This window comes from Phodopus roborovskii, unplaced genomic scaffold (genome assembly GCF_943737965.1).
Source record: "Phodopus roborovskii unplaced genomic scaffold, PHOROB, whole genome shotgun sequence".
NCBI classification, from domain to species: domain Eukaryota; kingdom Metazoa; phylum Chordata; class Mammalia; order Rodentia; family Cricetidae; genus Phodopus; species Phodopus roborovskii.
Window position 1 is genome coordinate 1,203,455 of NW_026125397.1, and position 21,298 is coordinate 1,224,752.

Here is a 21,298-nt window from a genome sequence, read left to right on the forward strand (position 1 = left end):
GTGAATGAGGTGTTTACAATTTTAATCATAGTGTCTCTGTCTTCACTGTGCAGCACTGGGGTCACTGGGCTTGAGCAGATTTTTAAGGTGAATGGCCAGTCAAGTCCTGGGGTCTTCCAACTAATTTCCAAAGTAGAAAAAGCTCCCACAATTGTCAATGAAAAAATAAGGGCAGAGCAGAAGTAAGACTCCCAGAGTTGGCAAACATCACCTCAGACTCTCCTTTACCCCCCCACTTCCTCGGGACTGATTTGTAACTAATTCTTCCATATTTATGCAATATTCCTTTATACTGTGTGAAAATGTGTCTCTGTGATTGGTTTAATAAAGAACTGAATAGCCATTAGCTAGGCAGGAAGAGGTTAGGTGGGACTTCCGGGACAGAGAGCTCTGGGAAGAAGAAAGGCAGAGTCGTTAGCCACATGCAGAGGAAACAGAATGGGCAATACAGAGTAAAGGTAACTGACCTGTGTAAAAGAACATATGGGTTAATTTAAGTTATAAGGACTAGTTAGAAACAAGCCTAGACATATGTCTAGCCTTCATGATTAATAATAAGTCTCCATGCCATTTTTTGTGAGCTAGTGGCCCAAAGAAGAAGATTATTAAACTGTTATTTTGCAAGTTCTCTGGAAGCTGGACCATTTGATTTGTTTCCTCTTCTCTCATCCAACGTGGATAGAGGTTTGATGGTAATACAATTAAAACAATTCTGCTTTAGACACAAAGGGGAATATAAGTTATATATGAAGGATAGATGCTAGAAGTTTTCTTAAACATTGTCTCCTTCCTCTTCCAAAGGGGTAAATATTGATGAGGTCTTTTAATCTCCCCATAACAACTTAATTATGTCACCATTCCTTTCCTGTGCAGTATAAGCCAGAGGTGGTAAGTGCACACCAATTTATCTGTCTTGGTGCTCATTACTATTATAATTACTGTTCTTTCATCAAACTCAAAGCTTTTGTGCATCAAAAGGTAAAGTATGACCCAGAGGAGGAGCCTGCCTTCTCCTGCCCTGCTCAGAGCCTCCTCAGGACTGGGAGCTGTGCACAGGGGAGCCCATCCCAATGGACCAGCTCATCCAGAGTCTGACAGTGCCCTAGTCCTACCACCACCCACTGGAAGAGGAGATCCATCATAGTATTTGACTTGTTTGAACCCACCGGAAGAGAACCTTGGCCCCATACTGACCAGGAGAGGGAGAGACCCCCATGGATAAGCACTGGAAGAAGAGATGGGTAGACAACAGTACAAGAACACAGTGAATAACAGAAAAATCAATATGATGCCACCAGAGTCTTGGGCCTCCAAACCAGCAAGGCCTGAACTTCCCAACACAGATGAAGCAGCAGCAAAGAACAACCCTAAAAATAACTTCATGAAGATGATAGAGAACCTAAAAGAGGAAATGAGAAAATTCTTTAAAGAAATGAAAAAAAAGACAAACCAAAAATTGCAAGAAACATTTCAAACAGTGCAAGGTTTTAAATAGAGAAAAAACAATAACCAAACAAACAAACAAAACCACAGACTGAGGGAATTCTGGAAATAGAAAAGCTGGTTAAATGATCAGGAACTACAGATGCAAGCATAACCAACAGAATACAAGAGATGGAAGAGAGGATATCAGGCATTGAAGATACACTAGGAGAAATAGATTCATCTACCAAAGAAAATCTTAACTCTAACAAATCCCTAACACAAAATATTCAAGAAATATGGGACACCTTGAAAAGGCCAAACCTAAGAATAATAGGTATAGAATGAGGTGAAGAAACACAACTCAATAGTGCAGAAAATATATTCAACAAAATCATTGAAGAAAACTTTCCCAACCTAAAGAAAGACATGCCAATGAAAGTACAAGAAACTTACAGAATAGAGTAAACCACAAAAAATGTCCCCTTGTCACCTGATAATCAAAACACCAAGCATACAGAATAAAGGAAAATATTAAGAGCAGAAAAGGAAAAAGGCCATGTAACATATAAAGGCAAACCTACCAGAATTACACCTGACATCTCCATGGAAACTGAAGGCCAGAGGATCCTGAATAGATAGTGTTCTACCAACACTAAGAGACCACTGATGCTAACCCATGTTATGAGTATGTTTTCCTGCCAGCCTGGTCCCAGAGCCGCATCAGCCCCAAATAACATACAGAGATGCTGTATTAGATATAAAGCTGTTGGCCTGTTACTAGTTTCTTATTGGCTAGCTCTGTCTTAAATATTAACCCATTTCTATTAATCTAAGTATTTCCATGTGGTCTCATCTTACTGGATAGAGGATCCTGAGTATTGCTCTCTTGGTCCTACATGTTGATTCTCTTCCTACCTCCTCCTGAATTCTCCTTGTCTCCTAGTCCCACCTATCTTGCTTTCCTATTGGCCAAAAGTGCTTTATTCATTAACCAATAAGAAAAACATATTTACAGAATGACATCTCCCATCAGGACCAACTACTATACTTACCAAAGCTTTCAATCACTATAGATGGGGAAACCAAGATATTCCATGACAAAACCAGATTTAAAGAGTACATATCAACTAATCCAGACCTATAGAAAGTTCTGAAAGGAAAACTCCAACCCAAGGAAATTAACTACACCCACAAAAACATAGGCAATAGATAATCCCACTTTACCAACAGCCAAAAGAAAAACGGCAGGGGTCGGGGGGGGGGGGGAGTGGGGATCCACACAAAATACTATCACCAACAACAAATCCAAAACAACAAGAATTAACAATCAATGGTCATTAATATCCCTCAATATTAATGGTCTTAACTTGCCTATAAAAAGACACAGACTAACAGAATGAATACGGAGAATCCATCATTCTGCTGCATAAATGAAACATACCTCAACCTCAAAGACAGACATTACCTCAGAGTTAAGGGTTGGGAAAAGATTTTCCAATCAAATGGACCCAAGAAACAAGTAGGTGTAGCAATCCTAGTACCTAACAAATTAGACTTTAAACTAAAATCAATCAAAAGAGATGTAGAAGGTCATTTCTTATTCATCACAGGAGAAATCCATCAAGATGAAGCCTCAGTTCTGAACATCTATGCCCCAAATACAAAGGAACCCACATTCGTAAAAGAAACACTACTAAAACTCATGCAAGACACATTCTCATTCTCTCTCTCTGCTCTTAGCAGGGCTAGGGGACGAAGACAGGTGTTCCTTAAATTTTAATTTTGCAATATGAAAAGCTTTACAGGAATGTGAATGGGGCAGTAGTGGCACACGCCTTTAATCCCAGCACTCAGGAGGCAGAGGGAGGTGGATCTCTGTGAGTTCAAGACCAGCCTGGTCTACAGAGTGAGTTCCAGGACACCCAGAGCTACACAGAGAAACCCTGTCTCAAAACACCAAAAAGAAATCAAAAAAGAATGTGAATAAACAAACTTCACACTTAAAAGGGATTAAGATTGTAATTGTTGTGCTGTGGTTTTAATCACAATAGTTAGGATTATCATCAAAACTCATCTAGAGTTGCTGGGCAGTGGTGGTGCACACCTTTAATCCTAGCACTCTGGAGGTAAAGGCAGGCAGATCTCTGTGAATTTGAGGCCAGCCTGGTCTACAAAGAAAAAAAAAAAATCATCAAATGTTACTGTACTTTCTTCATGAAGACAAAATGAACCTTTCCTAATGAATCAGAACTTAACAGCAGTGCTGTGATAGTCACATTTGTGTGACAGACACTCAAGCTGTGGGACGACTGTTCTCCTCCAAACCCCAAACCAACCTTGGAGTAAGTCAATTTCTCTGCTGTTTCCAGTGCTAAATATTCCCAGTCTCAATGCCTTCTGTCCTTGAAGAGCTCGGTCAATGAGATGCAGCAGGCCCTCCAAGGTCACACCGCTGTGTTCATATGGCATGGCCACGACACCCACCTTAACACTCTCCACCACCATCTAGAAATGAGACTGCAGCTGTAGGAGTCAGTGTGTGTGAGCTTTAGTGCTAATCAAAGAACCAAGGTGATGCGCAATATGATACCATTGCTAAAGAGTTGTTTCAGAGAGCACAGAAGGAAGAGACTAAACTCTTGCTAATTCCCTTATTTCTTCTCTAACTATGAGGGAAATACAAGGTTCATTTGCAGCTCCATCATGCCGATAAATAGTACTAACAATTTAGGTTATCTTTCTCCCACCCTCTTTATTTTCATACACGCCATGCAGACTTATGCACAACTTATTAAAAACAATAAAACTGAATTAATACCATTTTGGAAGAAGTCCATCTTAAGAAGATTTTTAAATCTTCTAATTATAAATGTAATGAACATACATAACTTCATTTCATTTTATCCATTTTATATTTTGAGACATTATATAGTCCTAGTTTACTTGATACTATGAGGTCCAGGTTGGCCTTAAACTTCATCCTGTCTCAGACTCCTAAATGCTTGGATTACAGGCACACACTGCTATACCTATTTTGTAATGATCATATTTTAATTTAATGGCCATTTTAAAGTAATACTTGTAACCCACTTTTGAAAACTATTGATCACATAATATTATTAAACTTCTTGGGAATTCTGGAAGAGTCTTAACAATTTTTAATAATCACGCTAGGCTGTTTTTTTTTAAGAGCAATGAATTCAATCCAACAAGAGTATTTTGACAATAACTGCACACACAGCAATTTGGACCTCTCATGGTTTTTCAGAATAAGTTTGATTGCTTTTATGTTTATTGTCTCCAATTTTTAAAACTGTATGGGTCTTGTAAATGTTCACTTGATTAGACAATTTCCCTTTCAGGAGATGAATCGTTTTCACACACATAGTAGCCAAAAGATTTCATTAGTCTAGATGAAAAAAAGCCCTTCAGGAAAGGGCGGGCTTCCTAGCACAGCGGTACCTCATATGCGGGAATCTGGGATGAGATCAGGATGACATGTGGTTGCAAAGCACAGGAAGAGCTGTCGTCAGTTCTGCCAACCCCATGAGGAATTTTCTTTAACAGTAAAGGGTAGGAGTGACTTCCAGAGAAATTGCTTCTGGAGAGAACAAGAGGGATGGATAAATCCTAATGTTCTGCTAACATGACTTTTGATAAATTCCAATATCCTCTGAACATCAATATATGGCAAAAAAGCCACTGTCCCTGAGTTCTTAGACTCTCCTAGCAGTCTGAGGGGTAGTGACAAATATGGGTCCAGGTTGGGTAGAGCCAAATCTGCCCATTGTTCCACTTCTACATGAGGAATGCAGGAAAAGCTTCTTGACACTCACTTAGCTTTTATTGGGCACTTAAAATTAACACTATGATACCCCTAAGGGTTCAAAGCTATATTTTAAAAGGTGTAGCCAAGTGATTCCTATTTCACTTCTGGCCCTTAGGGTTTCCTGAGTAATAATGTCTCCATTCTCTCCACAGCCTCATCCCCACATTACCAAGGACAAGAGATGTTTTTAAAAGCCTTTGTGTGCCTTCGGATGACATAACTCCACACTCAAAAGTATTCCAACACAGATCTGCATGTGGTGTCAGGGGTGAGGCTGAATAAGTGTTGGAATGGGAGGATTTAGGTTCCAGTGTTTATATTATGACAATTGGGTGAGTTATGTCACCTGTCTAGACTTTAGTGGCTGCATTTGAAATGTAACTGTAGAATCCAAAGCGAAAAGCAAAACAAACCTCTTTTTCTTAGTTTCTAAACAGTTGTGCAAGTTGTGGAAGTTACAATCATCAGATAGGATAGGTGGGGCTAGAGATATGGCTCAGCAGTTAAGAGCACTGACCATGTTCCAGAGAACATGGGTTCAATTCTCAGCACCCACATGGCAGCTCACAACTGTCTGTAACTCCAGTTCCAGGGGATATGACCTCCTCACAAAGACATGCAGGCAAAACACCAATGAACATATAAAATAAAGTTAAAAAGGAAAGAACTGAATCCTGGCACTGTGCTCTGGAAACAGCCAGAACTTTTCTGATTTCAGTAGGAAAAGAGGATTGTGTTTAGATTTGCAGATATAAATGGGAATTTTGTCCAAATCTGTTTGAATGATTCTGCAATTGGGATTCCTTGGGTATTAAAAGCTTGGTCACAAGTCCACAGTGCTATTCAGAGGTAGGGTGGATAATTTAGAAGGCGGGCCCAGTAGAAGGAAGTTGGTTCATTGAGGATGGGCCTTTGAAAGGAATATTGGGACTCTAGGGACTTCTCATTTTCCATTTCTTGGGTACTATAAAGTGAGTAAACCTCTCCTAGCATGTGTTTCCACCATAATACACTTCTACTAGAGGCCTAAAGCAGGAACCAACTGCTCTTGAGGCCATGAGCTAAAATTGACCTTTCTTCTTTATCAATAAATTTATGTCAAGCATTCATTAGGACAATGGAAAGAGGACTATCAGAGACACTACGTGGTTACTTTTACTCCATAAAAACATAAGGAAACATCAACATCAACAGCTTTAGAAAATATATGGTCTCTACAATATAACTTTATCATAGGGTTAAAGTAAGTTTTGAACATTACACATTTTCCTCTTCAAAAAGCATTTAAAGACTGTATTCTTAAACATAAAGTCATTAATTCCTTCTCTGATATTTCATATACTACAAACCATCCAATTCCTGAAGATCCCTATGTTGGCTAAATAATTCCGTAATGAAGTCTTCATGGCACAGGGGAGCCTGTAGGTAGAAGTTTGCTCACCGCTTGGGCAAAGCATCTAAAGATGCCAGAACCAGCTGTTTCTCCAAAGCTTCATAGAATCCTGTTCCATCTTTCCACATCCGAGGACCACTGGGTAGATTCGTGGACTTTAAAAACCTGGTGCAGCCCATGCCACTCAGCCAAGGGGGTCTAGCTTTGAATAACGCCTCTGAAAAATGAATAGCAGCAGGCTTCCCGTTTATACCACACTTTCCCCAGCCAAGCTGACATAGATTAAGATATCAAAAAGCTGCACCAGGGAAATATTCCAAACAATAATTATAGCCACTTGCCCACACTCATATAGAATTTCTTATTTTGTGTCTGTCATTTTGGGTCTATTAGCAAAGCACAGGGAACAAGAAATTCTTCTTGTGAGGACCGGATAATCATCCCAAAGGTCTGCATCCCTTTCTGCCCTTGGTTGGAGGTAATTTCCCATTTGTTTCAGTTTTCCCAGGGAGAGTGAGGGAAAAGAGAAGGGTGAGCCCGAGTCAGTAGACAGTGTGTATCTTAAGAACATGTGTGCATCAGAGGCTTCCCGAGCACTTGGCCTCGTCCGTTTCCTTCTTGCTCTTTTCAAAGAAATGGCTCTTCCTGCTCTCATTCGCATGTTCACTCCTCTTTCTCACCAGCCCCAATTCTTCTGCCCTGGATTTACTTCTTGGTTTTTTCTTGTGTTTGCATTTTCTTCTCGTTTTATGTGTGCATGGGGGAAGGACTGGGAGAGGCCATATGCATTTGTACAAGTGTGTGTACAGATACATGGGTGCAGGCACACAGTGGAGGCTAGAGGTTGATTTGACCACCAGGGCTGACCAGGGCCCTCCTGTCCCTGCCTTCCTTGAATGAGGACTAAGAGGCACATACACCCTAGCTCAGGTTTTCTCCACTATTTGGGTACTGGCAGTTTAAACTCGGGTCTTCAAGCTACTATGACAATAATGTCAGCAACTGAGCCATTTTACCGGATCCCTTCCTTGGTTTTGCTCTTACAAACCTGGAATTGGACTGCTGTAGAGGCGGGTGCTTGACTTTAGATATTTCATCTAGATTTTTTTCATTAACAAATAGCCTAAAGTACATAATAAAGGAAAAAGGAGGTGGCCTTGAGCCTATGTTGATGAGCAGCCCAACATGTTCTCCCTCTAGATGGGAATCTGTATGTAAACCCCTTTATTCAGCATCTGAGTAAGACAGAAAGCTTCATAATGGTACTCACTCTTATGGAATGCTATTTTCTCCCAAATTACTTTTCTCAGGCACTTTTCTCTTTCCCTCTCCTTGAACTCCTCATCCTCTGTTTTGGGTTCATTCAGTGTTCCATAAACAGCAGCAGCTTCCCTGGGCGTTAGCCAATCCAAGCTGGACACACAAGCAATGTAGTGGCGCTTCCAGGCTCCGTATTCATTCTGTGTTGGAGTATAGGGCAGAAACCACCCAAACTTAATGCATTTGGGCATCCATAAGCAGTCCTTCAGGAAGGAAGAGAAAGAAGAGTGACACATTTCCAAGGGACAGTTTTCTAACAATGGTAGTTTCAGGCACACATTTTTTGGTAGACTGACATTTGTAGTGTTGTTGACTTAATGTCTAAACTTCAGTCTACAAAAGGTGTAAAGTATATTTCATTCCATAAGAAGAGTGTTCTTTGGCTAGTGTGTATTACATTACATGTGAATATATTGTGTGTGTGTGTGTGTGTGTGTGTGTGTGTGTGTGTGTATGACATCTTGTGATAGTTATCTAGCATTCTTATAGAATTCTGTTACTTTAAGTCTGGAGTATGAGAATTTAAGTATAATAGTTTGCTTCACACCAATTCTCCCACAGAGAATAATTTTTATTGAACTCATATTGCCAAATTGCAATAATTTTTGACATATTAAAAAACAGTGACTTTCATATGGTTCACTGAGATCACAATCTAGACAAAATATCCAATGACATACACTCATGTACCTGTGCTCCCAGATCTCTGGGAGGTTGGGGTAGGAGGTATACTATGAGCCTGGAAAACATGGTAAGACCTTAAAAGAGTACAGACTATGTCTGTGTGTGTGTGTGTGTGTGTGTGTGTGTGTGTGTGTGTGTTTTAAAACTACCAATGCAGTAAAAACTGTGGGTCCTCCAGACCTCAGAAGAAAAGAAACCCAGACTGGCTTCAGTTCACTATACAGCATAATGAGAACGACCTTGAATTTCTGCTCTTCTTGCCTCAGTCTCTTGAGTGCTGGGATCACAGGTGTGTACCACCATACCTGGTGTATGCAGTGCTGGAGGACCGACCCCAGGGCCTCAAGAAGGACAAGGCCCCTATAACTGAGTTCCTCCCCAGTCCATATTAACAGTTTCAAAGTAAAGTGTGTGAAGCAGGCCATGAGGCTGTAGTTCAAAGACTTGGTAGATCTAAAGAAGCAGAGAAGAAAAAATGGAAAGGGAGGAGCAAGGGAGAGCCAGGGAGGGACAGAGAGGGAGAGAAGGAGAGGGAGAGATGGAGAGAAACAGAAGAAAGAACACCCTCCGAAATTCAGGGCTCATCTAAGCAGAACCCTGTGTACCACACAGGGTTTCAACTGAGAAGCACTGAGGAAGAGTAAGACTGAGTTATGCAAACTATGACAAGGACTGAGGCCAGCCTTGAAGCAGCTTGTTCCTCAATGGATGTGCACAGACAGTTCCTGGCCTCATTCCATGCTAGAAGTAAAAGTAAAATTTATCAGGAGGAAGATGACATCATTCAGAGACCCAGATGATGACATCAGTGTTTGAACTCAATACCTGCACTCAACCAAAAATAATTCGAATACCTAGAAAGAGGACAGAAATTCTTTGTCTTTCAAATTTAGTACTATTGAGATCCCTGAAGAAGAGCCAAACATTGCTATTATGAGACATAAACTTTGAAAAAATGCTATAATTAATATGCCCAGGAATATTAAGGGGCCAAGTGGAAAATGTTGACAATAGAAGCAAATCAATATTCTAGACCTGGAAAAGATAATACCTTAATTTTAAAATTCAATAAACAGACAAGAGCACATTGAAATCCAGCTAAAGAAACAGAAAACTCAAAGATAGATCAGAAGAAAATACAGACTTAAACACTAAAAGTCAAAATAATTCAAGACTCACATAAGAGGCTGCGGAGCCCGGTTTGGTGGCGCATGCTTATAACCTGTCTCTTGGGAGGCATACCCACAGATACACATACAAATACATACATGTAATTAATCATACATACATGCAACTAAATATCATTAAAAATATTTTAAAATAATAACTTTTGGAATAATTTAAAGTATCCAAGAGGACTGATTACATGAGATACAACATTGCATATAAAGCTCTCAGGCAGTTTTGGATTTTGCTATTACAGAGAAAGAGTAATAGCTGTATCCAATGTGCTACAGGAGATCAAGAACAATCATACACTTAATATATGTGTATATACACCTAATCAAAAATATGACAAAAAGACACAAAAACAGAGGAAGTAGAAAACAGTTTAAAGATTCTAAAGACATTGCATTGTCGTCAGAATGATCAGATAAACCAGAGTAAATACTATGTCTTCTGATAATTATGAAAAAATATTTAAAACTCTGAAATGAACAGTAAAAACACTCATGAAGTCCACAGGAAGGCTTAAGTAGAATAAAAACAGAACATGCAAAACAAATGAAAGCAACAAGAAGCTGCGTAGCACTCGGGAGGTGGGGAAAATATAATTGGAAATCTGGAGTTTTCTGCTGCTATGGAGCAAGCGCTAGACCAGCTTGGAATACATGAGATCTTGCCTCAAAAGTAATAAATGTAGTAAAAAAAAAATAATAAGGGAACTATAAAGATGGTGAGTCTCAATCCAAATATATCAGAATCTTTATGGATTATAAATAGACTAAAAACTTTAGCTAAAAAAAAAATAATATGTTTGGGCTTAGTGGGTAAAGTGCCCCCTACATAAACATGAAGACCTGACTTTTGGTTCCCAGGATTCATGTGTGTTGGGTAATTTTATGTCAACTTGACACAAGCTAGAGTCATCTGAAAGGAAGGAACCTCAGTTGAGAGGATGCCTCCATAACATTGGCTATAGGGCATTTCTTAATTGATGACTGATTGATTGGGGGAGAGCCCAGTCCATCATGAGTGGTTCCATCCTGGGCTGGTGGTCCTGGATTCTATAAGAAAGCAGGCTAATGGAAGCAACCCCTCAACTGAAGAATGGATAAAGAAGATGTGGCACATTTACACAATGGAATACTACTCTGCGGAAGAAAAACAATGGAATCTTGAAATTCACAGGCAAATGGATAGAACTTGAAGAAACCATCCTGAATGAGGTAATTCAGTCACAAAAAGAGGAACATGGTATGAACTCACTCATATATGGATTTTAGACATAGAGCAAAGGATCACCAGCCTATAATTCACACCTTCAGAGAACTAGGATACAAGGAAGAACCTAAGAGATAAATACAAGGTCCCTTACAGAAGGGGGAGATCTCCTGAGCATATTGGGGGACAGTGAGTAGAGAGGGAGTTAGGAGAAGGAAGGAGAAGAGGAGGAGAGGAGAACATGTGGGACCAGGAAGATTGAGTCAGGAGATGAATAGACGAGAGCAAAAAAAAAAAAAAAAAAAAAGATATCATAATAGAGGGAACCATTATAGGTTTGAATAGTAAACTGACTCTAGAGAAATGTCCAGAGATCTACAAGGATGACCCCAACTAACAGTCTGAGCAACAATGGAAAGGCTACTTTAAATGCCCATCCCTGATAATGAGATTGATGACTAATTTATATGCCATCATAGAGCCCTCGTCTAGTAGCTGATGGAAACAGGGGCAGACACCCTCAGCTAAATATTGAGCAGAACTCCTGGAATCCAGTTGCAGAGAGGGAGGAGTGATAAGAAAAGGGGTCAAAACCAGGCTATAGAAACTCAGAGAGACAGCTGACCTGACTCATGGACCCTAGACTGATAGCTGGGAAACCAGCATTGGACCTACTCAGATCCCCTGAACATGGGTCTCAGTTAGAAGGCCTGGGCAGTCTACCGGACCTCTGATAGTGGAACCAGGATGTATCCCTGGTGCATGAAAGGACTTTGGGAGCACATTCCCCATGGAGGGATACTCCCTTAGCCTAGAGGCAGGAGAGAAGGCCTAGACCCTGCTCCAAATGACTTGACAGATTTTGATGATCTCTCCTGGAAGGTATCACCTTCCCTGTGGAGTGGGGGGAAATGGAACATGACGGGTGGTCGGGGGCATGGGAGAGAGGGAAAAGGAACTGGGATCAACATGTAAAATAAAAAAATACATACATATATACATACACACATACATACATATGAAAGCGGGCTAAGCGAGCCAGTAAGCAGCTCTCCTCTATGGTCTCTACATCAGCCCTGCTGGAGTTCCTGTCCTGACTTCCTTCAGTGATGGACTATGATGTGGTTTTCTTCTCAACTTGCTTTTGTTTGTGGTCTTAAATTGCAGCAATAGTAACCCTAACTGGAACACCATGTAAAGGTGGGTACGGTTGTACCTATCTGTAATTTCCATGCTCCTACAGTGAGGTGGGAGATGGAGACAATCCCTCCCAGGAGGACTCAGCAGCAAACAGTGACAGACCATGTCTCAAAGAAGGTAGCGAGGACCAACAAACACTCGAGGTGCTACCCCCACATAAGGGCTGAGGCACTGCCCAGTGCCTCTACCACATACAAACACAGACAAAGCAAGGCAAGCTTTGAGCAGGGCTTACAGCCCAGAGGGAGAGCATTTGCTTAGCAAATATGAGGTCCCAGCTTCCCTTTTCTGTACCCTAAAAACCAAAACAATATTTAAAAACAAAATCAAAGGCTGCCAAATGCTGACCAAGCATATTCTCTTTAGAGACATATCGTAGATGTGTGACTACAGAAAAGCCAAGAGTGGAGACATATAAGCATTGGGTTAAGCCAGGGTGCCTGAGTCCAAGGAGCCTGGCAACAGCCCATAGAACAAGGGCGGTTGTCTGCTTTGTGCTTGAGTCCCTCACTGAGCAGCCGCCAGCGTTTGAAATGAAGATCAGGACACAGCCATCCCTGGACATGTGCAGTTTACAGGAGGAAAACATGAGATGAAGCCAGAACACATCTATGTTCTCACATTAACACTCCTAAAAGACAACGGAGGGACACCTAGAGCAGACTCAGATGTAGTGGCAGATTCTGGTTTTAGCTGCTGTTCGGTTCCTTATTGGCTGTCAGCCAATAATTCAGTAGACGCTCTGATTACATACCAATTTTCCAGAATTAATTTATCATGAATCAAATAATTCCACATGAAAAACAAAACTCAAAACATTTTTCATAAAGAATAGCAAACGTCTATAAATGTTTTTAAATAATAGCCACATTGAATAATTCACAAGCATGGTAAAAGTAAATAAGCTATTGGAATGGTGTATATAGCCATGATTATAAAATGTTACTGGTGCTGGTATTTGGCTCTGTGGCTGAATGCTGACCCAGCATGTGTGAAACCTTGTGTTTAATTCCCAGTATAAAAACCGGGAAACCAAGGGGGGGGGGGACTTCTCAAGTTAAAAAATAAGTTCCTGATTTTATTTGTCTCCATTTTTAAATCTCTCTCTCTCTCTCTCTCTCTCTCTCTCTCTCTCTGTGTGTGTGTGTGTGTGTGTGTGTGTGTGTGTGTGTGTGTGTGTGTGTATGTGTTCACATGTATGAGTACAGGTGAGTGTGTGCCAATGGAGGTCAGAAGACAGTTTTGGGAGTTGGCCTTTATCCTCTGCCTTCTCATTCACTACTGCATACACCAGGCTAGCTGGTCCTTGAGTGCCCAGGGCTCTCCTGTGTCTATTCCCCATCTTGCTGAAGGAACAGAGGGATTATAGAGGTGAGCCCAGAATTTCATAGCTTCTGGGGATCAAACACAAGGCCTCACATGCAGCAAATGCCTTTACCCACAAGCAGGCTTCTCCTAGGCCCTCTATTCTTTCCCCAAAGGGACACTTAACTATGTTTCTGGTTCCCTCCACTGTTATTTCAGAGTCCACAGCCACCCTGACTGACACAAGCTTTTGTGTGCCATTACTAGGAAGTAAGAGTAGAGAGGAGGGAACCTGCTCCGTTAGAAACTTCCAGGGCCAGCTGACTTGAGCAGCTGCACACAGGTCTTTCGGATTCAGGAAGGAAAAGATATAAAGAGAAATGGAGCGAGGTAACACTGTTGAGAAATCCACTCTGGCCACCTGCTTCCTTTCTGAAACCCAGTCTTGGATGAACCTACAAAGGAAGACACAGAAATTTAGTTCTTAACATCATCATCTAACAGTGACTAAAAGATCCTATAGAGAGACCAGTCATTGTTATTTTCTAATGTTCCACTGTAAAGTAATTAAATCAGGTATTGGGAAGTGGTAATATACCTCCCTACCCCAAGCAAGATCCGGAGCTATATCCTCAGTATTGCATATAAATAAATGCACAGCATAAATATATTTAATTTAATGTGTATGTGTGTTTTGTTGACACGTATATCTGTGTACTCATGTATGTGCCTGATAGACTAGAAGAAGGCATCAAATCCTTTGGAGCTAGAGTTACAGAGGATGTGAGCCATCATGTGGGTGCTGGGAATCAAACTCAGGTACTCTGGAAAGTCAACCAGTGCTCTTAACCTCTGAATTTTCTCTCTACCAGGGATTCTTAACCTGTGGGTTGTGATCCCTTTGTCAAACCTCTATCTCCAAAAAAATATTTATAATATGATCCATAACAGTAGCAAAATTACAGTTATGAAATAGTAATAAGAATAATTTTATGGTTGGAGGTCACCGTGACACGAGGAATTGTACTAAAGGGTCACAGCATTGAGAAGATTGAGAACTACTGCAAGTCTAGCTCCATTTTTTTTTTTAATGAAATTTTAAGTCAGCAGGCAAAGCAATGTGTTCCTTATGGCATTTTCATCCATAAAGTAGCAGCTTCTGTCCTTACTGCCCCCTCTTCTCACTGGTCTCGCCCTTCCCTTGCTCCCCGCTTGTTAGACTTCCCTCCCCCAGATAGCACGTCTTTAGCTTTCCTGTCAGGCACATCCCCACACCCCTGCCCCACCAAGCTCTCTTCCTCCACTCTCATGGTCACCTTTCAACTTTTGTCATTTTTGCACACTCATACACACATGTGTACACATGCACATGTGTGTGTACAACTGAACACATGACTGTTCTCTTTATATATTGGTGGCAAAATTCTATGGTTCTAGACCACCAGATAGGTGGTGGTCTTTGAGTGCCTACTGATGGAGTAGGAAGGCCTGGAAGCAATCCAGGAAGCAGGAACTGCCAAACTCACCAAAATCTCGGACATCTAGAGCCAGCTTTAGGTGGCTGGGAAAAGTTCTGCTAATCAAGAACCTACCAAGGCTTGTTTAATGGAGGCCTTTGGCACTACAAATTTTTTCTTCAACTGCTACGTGGCCACTACTATCCACTGTCATTGGGCCTCAGTGAACACAGATGAGCTCACCAAAAGTCAGGACACTGAGCAAACCCCATCCTGCAATGGGACTTCTCTGACAGAAACAGCATTTCCCATAAAAGAAAGCCCATGGCCATCCTGCTGAACATCTGTGACTCCTAGATGTGGTCTTAATTACTGCTTTACCAAAACTGATGGCTCAGTCTGGAGCCTTGTCTACAGTCCCCAAACCCAAGGACAGGAAAGTTCACTGACAAAATCATCTACCATTAAGAGAGGCAGTTCCATTCAGCATGACAAAGAACTGCTGCTAATCCACCATGTTGGATACTCTCAGAATCACTCTGAGCTTCAGTGGTTTAAGCCACGTGTTGTCCTGAAGCTAAAATCCAGTCACCTTCTCAACTACACCCATGGCATTTGGGCCATGCAGAACCAGAATATTGTGGGGCCTCCATGTGAACTGGATGCAATACTTTGACTGTAAACTCAATTTGGTGTCTGGATTACATACTCTTGTGACGTGACCACGTTTAAAAGCAATGGAAATATTGATGAACATCTCTGCTGAAGTCAGCTAGATCTATGCCCCAAACAATCACAGCAGTGGGGCTTCCACAAGGCACTAGAACACCAGGTAGGAAATTCTTCCATTCACAGAAAAAGCCATCATGGCCCATGAAGCTGAATGGTTCATAGACTCTTGCCAAGCTTAAGCAAAGCAATTCTGTGTGTCTTCAGTTATTTTAAATTGTAGTCATGCCTCCCCCTTTAGTGGCTAAGCTGATATGGCATCCAGGAATCGGCTCAAGGTGGAGAGTGACATGGGTAGCATACATTTCTTTTTATTTTTTCACAAACACTCATATGAAAAGAAATAGTGCATTCTCATTCTTTTTCATGCTTGGGTTGATTTTGATAGATGAGCACTTCCCATTGCTTCTGAGAACACCTGAATAGGCATGGATTTGGACCCTGACTGCCATGCCATATCATGACTGTCCTTTTGCGCCCCCCCCCCCCAGAGGCAAGAACCTGGAAGCAACCTAGATGCCCCTCAACTGAAGAATGGATAAAGAAGATGTGGCACATTTACACAATGGAATACTACTCTGTGGAAGAAAAACAATGGAATCTTGAAATTCACAGGCAAATGGATAGAACTTGAAGAAACCATCCTGAATGAGGTAATTCAGTCACAAAAAGAGGAACATGGTATGTACTCACTCATATATGGATTTTAGACATAGAGCAAAAAAAAAAAAAAAAAATCACCAGCCTATAATTCACACCACCAGAGAAACTAGGATACAAGAATGATTTTAAGAGATTCATACAAGGTCCCTACAGAAGGGGAAAGGGACAAGATCTCCTGAGCATATTGGGAGTAGGGGGATCAGTGAGTGGAAAGGGGGCTAGGAGAAAAAGAAGGGGAGGAGAGGAAAGCATGTGGGAGTAGGAAGATTGAGTCAGGGAGGAATGGACAAGAGAGAGAGAGAGAGAGAGAGAGAGAGAGAGAGAGAGAGAGAAAGCGAGCCATTATAGGTTTCAAGATAAAACTGACTCTAGAGAAATGTCCAGAGACCTACAAAACCGACCCCAACTAACAATTTGAGCAACAGTGGAAAGGTTACCATAAATGCCCTTCCCTGATAATGAGATTGATGACTAACTTATATGCCATCAGAGAGTCCTCATCTAGTAGCTGATGGAAACAGAAGCAGACACCCACAGCTAAACACTGAGCTGAACTGGAATCCAGATGCAGAGAAGGAGGACAAGACCAGGCTACAGAAATCCACAGAGACAGCTGACCTGAACAAGGAGGAACTAATGGACCCCCAGACTGATAGCTGGGAATCCAGCATTGGACTGACTCAAACCCCCTGAACATGGGTCTCAGCTAGAAGGCCTGGGCAGTCTAAGGGACTTCTGACAGTGGAACCAGGATGTATCCCTAGTGCACAAAAGGAATTTGGGAGCACATTCCCCATGGAGGGATACTCCCTTAACCTAGAAGCAGGAGGAAGGGCCTAGTTTCTACTCCAAATGACTTGACAGATTTAGATGACCCCTCCAGGAAGGTATCACCCTACACGGGGAGTGTGTGTGGGGGGCTATGGGAAGGGGCATGGGAGGGTGGGAGAGGGAGGGACAGAGAGGGAACTGGGATTGATATGTAAAATAAGAAAAATAAATAAACAAAAAGAAAGGAAGGAAGGAAGGACCTCCATGGTCCTATGGAATTTATATGTCCAGGAAAGGCCAACTAGGTTACCCTGGATACATAAGGACTGGGCATAATTGATGCCCAAGGAGTGGAAGTTGATAGGGTTGAAGAATGATGCAAAAAAAAATCCAATTTCTACTAAAGATACAGACTGACTTCACCACAGAAGCCTTCTTCTATGACTTCAGTGTTGGGCATGTCTTTCCCCATTGGCCAGCTGGATGAGATTTGGTTGACACGCTACTTGAGAGAAAACATATAAAACCTAGTGTAATTCAATGCCAACTAGAGATAACACAGAGTATTTCATAAAAAAGCATCTTAAGTCCCAGGGGCTGGACTGGGAAGGGGCTGGTCATGATGAGATCTCGCCATGACTTAGCAGAGAGCTCTCTCAGTAGACCTGGTTTAGTTTAACAGAAGAACAATTGAGTGCCCAGTGTCTGTTTTTGTTTTTGTTTTTTTAAACAGAGCAGCATTCTCTATAATTCTTTGTTCCCCTCCCCCATGCTATAAATATCCATCAAGTCTCATGGGCCAAGTCTCTGCATTTGCACTTACACACTGGCCCCGGGGCCACACAACCCATCTCCACATTGCCTAAGCTATGTGTGTGTGATGAAAGGTGGCATCACCCCTGTTACCTCTCTGTTTATGTGAGTTTTACCTGGGGCTAGGGAGGAGGAAGGAGTCAACATGAGGGCAAGGGGAACACTAGTTGAGATAAAGGGAGTCAGCAAGAGTAGGAGATGACTTATGGGCCTAATATGATCACAATACATTCTATACATGTATAGAATTGTCAAAAAATAAGTAAATAATACCCTATAAAAAGTTTTCCAGATAAATTCTGTTCTACATGTACATTTCATGGAACTTGTATATATGTGTCCCCTATGCAAGTCAAAAGATAGTTCATGGCATATAGAAGGCACACAATAAATACTTGCTATATAAAAATGTTCCAGGAAAAAAATGTGAAATGCATCCTACCATCTGCAGGGAGAAGTCAGTGTGTGAAGATTTGCACTTGGGTTGTGAGAGGTTCCTGCATGCCTTGATTGATTGACACTAAGAAGAATCCCAGGGTTGGAGAGTTGGCTCTGTGGTAAAGAGTGTTTGCTACTTTTACAGAGGACACAGTAGCTCACAAAATTTTATAACTCCAGTTTCAGGGAATCTGATGCCCCCTCTGAGAACATCAGGCACACAGGAGGTATGCTTGATGTGCAGGCAAAGCACTCATACACATAAAATAAGACAAATAAAAAGAGGAATCATTGCTTGCAGCTAGACATGGTGACATAAGCCTGTAATAACAGCGCTTAGGAGATTGAGCCAGGAAGATCAAGAGTTTGATGTACTACACAATGAGACTGTATCTCAAAAAATCCTAGGCATTGTCACCCATATCTGGCAACCTGCGTGATGGGGGATGTCCTTCTGTATGCTGTGAATATGTTTCTCTTATTGGTTGATGAATAAAGCTGTTTTGGCCAATGGCTCAGGCTTCTTATTGGCTAGCTCTCTCTTAACCCATTTCTATTAAACTACGTATTGCCACAGGCTGTAGCTTATCCATAATGCTCCAGCATGTTACTCCTTCAGTGACTACATGGCATCTCTCTTGATGACTCCTGTGTTCCTCTTCCCAGACCTCTCCTAGTCTGGTAGCCCCACCCATACCTCCTGCCTGGCTAATGGCTAACCAGCATTTATTCACCAACCAATAGAGAAACATATATTCACAGCATTCAGAAAGACTTCCCCCATTACCTGAGTTTGATCTCTAGAACTATCATAAAGATGGAAGGAAGGAACCAACTCTACAAGTTGTTCTCTGGTCTCGAAACATGTGTTATGGGACATGTGTATCCATGACACACCAGGAACACATACACACAATAATAATAAACTTAATTAATGTTTTAAAACAACAACAAGCACAGCAATTTGAATGAATGGGAGAGAGTTGTTGGCTGGGAACCTAATGGTTTCTTCTACACACCTTCCAATTGTTGCTTCCCATACCTGGCTTCTTAGAGGGTTTTGTGCAATGTGTTTTGTTCTTGCTTGTAAGGCTTCGTGGGCCTGTTATTCACCATTTCTCCATTTTTCTCCTGGCACACTTGTGACTTGTGTTTATAGACATGGCTTTGCCTCATCTAAGGTAAAATGTTCTTTATTGTTTGGGGATGATTTGGGGAATTACTTTACTCTTATTAACTGATAACAATGGGAGCTCAAACCTTTTAATGGAGCTAAAATGTAAAGCAAAGGTGTCTTTGAATATTCCTGTGATTTAATTTTTAAGTCTGTGCTACTGAAGGACATAGACTTCTTTTCCCTTTTAACTGGTTACTTCTACACAAGATAACATTTTCTTCCCAACTAGAGCTGCTGCTACACTATAAATGTGTTTCCTTTATTCCTACTTTTAATATCTAGGTCAGCCTGTTCCAAACTGTCAGTCATTCCTCTTAATTGGAGAACAAGCAGGCACTGGAGAAACTATCTGATGGGGAGGAGTTGTGATACATTCACAACCTGGTGTGAGCCGAGTAAAAGGGAGGTAGCAAAATAACTCGCCTGTCCTCTGCTAAACCATCATGAAATGAAAGATAAAGACACACTCAGCAACTTTTCCACAGCGAGGGTGTATCTACAGATAGGAAAACTGGGTATAGAAAGTGACTGCACTAGATTCTGGACCACAAGGGGAAATGTAGCACTCTGCCCACTAAGAAAGGACACTGGCAGACTAACAGGGGATATTGATAGGTCTGTGATGGGTGCTTGAACTGAATCAGTGCTGGTGTGAGTAGATGAACTTTGGTTTCTCGTCAGTGTCCGTGTTAGAAAATACAAACTGAAGGGTGGGAGAGGGAGCTCAGTTGGTGAAGCACTTGCCTGCCAAACACAAGGAGCCACGTTCCATCACCAGAACCTGAGCCATGAGTGCTGGCGTCCACTTGTCATCCCAGAGCTGAGGATAGGGAGACAGGAAGATATTCCTGGGCCTTGCCAGCCAGCATGGCACACTGGGCAAGTCTGGAATAAGGAATACCCTGTCTCCAAATGCCATGTCTAAGGAACAAAACTCAAAATTGTTTTCTGGACAGTACATGTATGTGCATACTTGTGCACCTGCACCCACACACACGGACCTGCTCACACACTACAAAATATATATATATATATATATATATATATATATATATATATATATATGAAAAATCGGCAATGAAATGCTAAGGGTTATGAGAATCACACTTATAACTTATTCTCCAGTGGTAAAGGATAATAAAGCAAGCTTAATATAGGTGTTTATTATTGAGCAATATACTATTACATTTTAATCCAGTAGAGGAATCCAGATGGAAAGGGCAAGAACATAGTTATATTATTCTTGCCTAAAAAGTATTGGAAAATAATTTCTTTAAAAAGAAATATCACAACAGGCAGTGATGATACATACCTTTAATTCCAGCACTCGGGAGGTGGAGGCAGGTGGATCTGTGAGTTCAAGGCCAATGTGGTCTACACAGAGAAACCAAGTCCCTAAACAGAGAGTGCTTCATGGTATGTTTTATATGGACCTATTCCCTGGCCTTGTTTAAGTTACTGCTGTTTTGTTATCTGTATCCATACACCCTAATCACATCCAAAGACAATGCCTTAAAGTGAACTCGTTGGCAGCAGTCTGCGAGATGACAGGGTTGTAGATGTGCAGGTGCACCATACATATGCACAAATGAATCATTTGGGGGGATGGTAAAGTGCTTGTGATAACTGTGTGACTTCCTTTGAAATTAACAGTCATACTGAATAAGACTGTGACACATTGAGTACAATTAAACCCCAAAGGATTATAG

At 41.4% G+C, this 21,298-nt stretch overlaps 1 protein-coding gene across 1 annotated transcript in view; it reads right to left on the reverse strand.

The window, feature by feature from the left end:
* Ect2l (epithelial cell transforming 2 like) overlaps window positions 1-21,298 on the reverse strand; it is a 69,044-nt gene that overhangs the window by 29,172 nt on the left and 18,574 nt on the right. The window contains exons 3-7 of the mRNA XM_051175343.1: window positions 13,834-13,996; window positions 7,918-8,170; window positions 6,696-6,864; window positions 4,888-5,026; window positions 3,762-3,930 (exon numbers count right to left, since the gene is read on the reverse strand). Of these exons, the coding sequence (XP_051031300.1) occupies window positions 3,762-3,930; window positions 4,888-5,026; window positions 6,696-6,864; window positions 7,918-8,170; window positions 13,834-13,996 (893 nt within the window). The remainder of the gene's footprint in view (window positions 1-3,761; window positions 3,931-4,887; window positions 5,027-6,695; window positions 6,865-7,917; window positions 8,171-13,833; window positions 13,997-21,298) is intronic.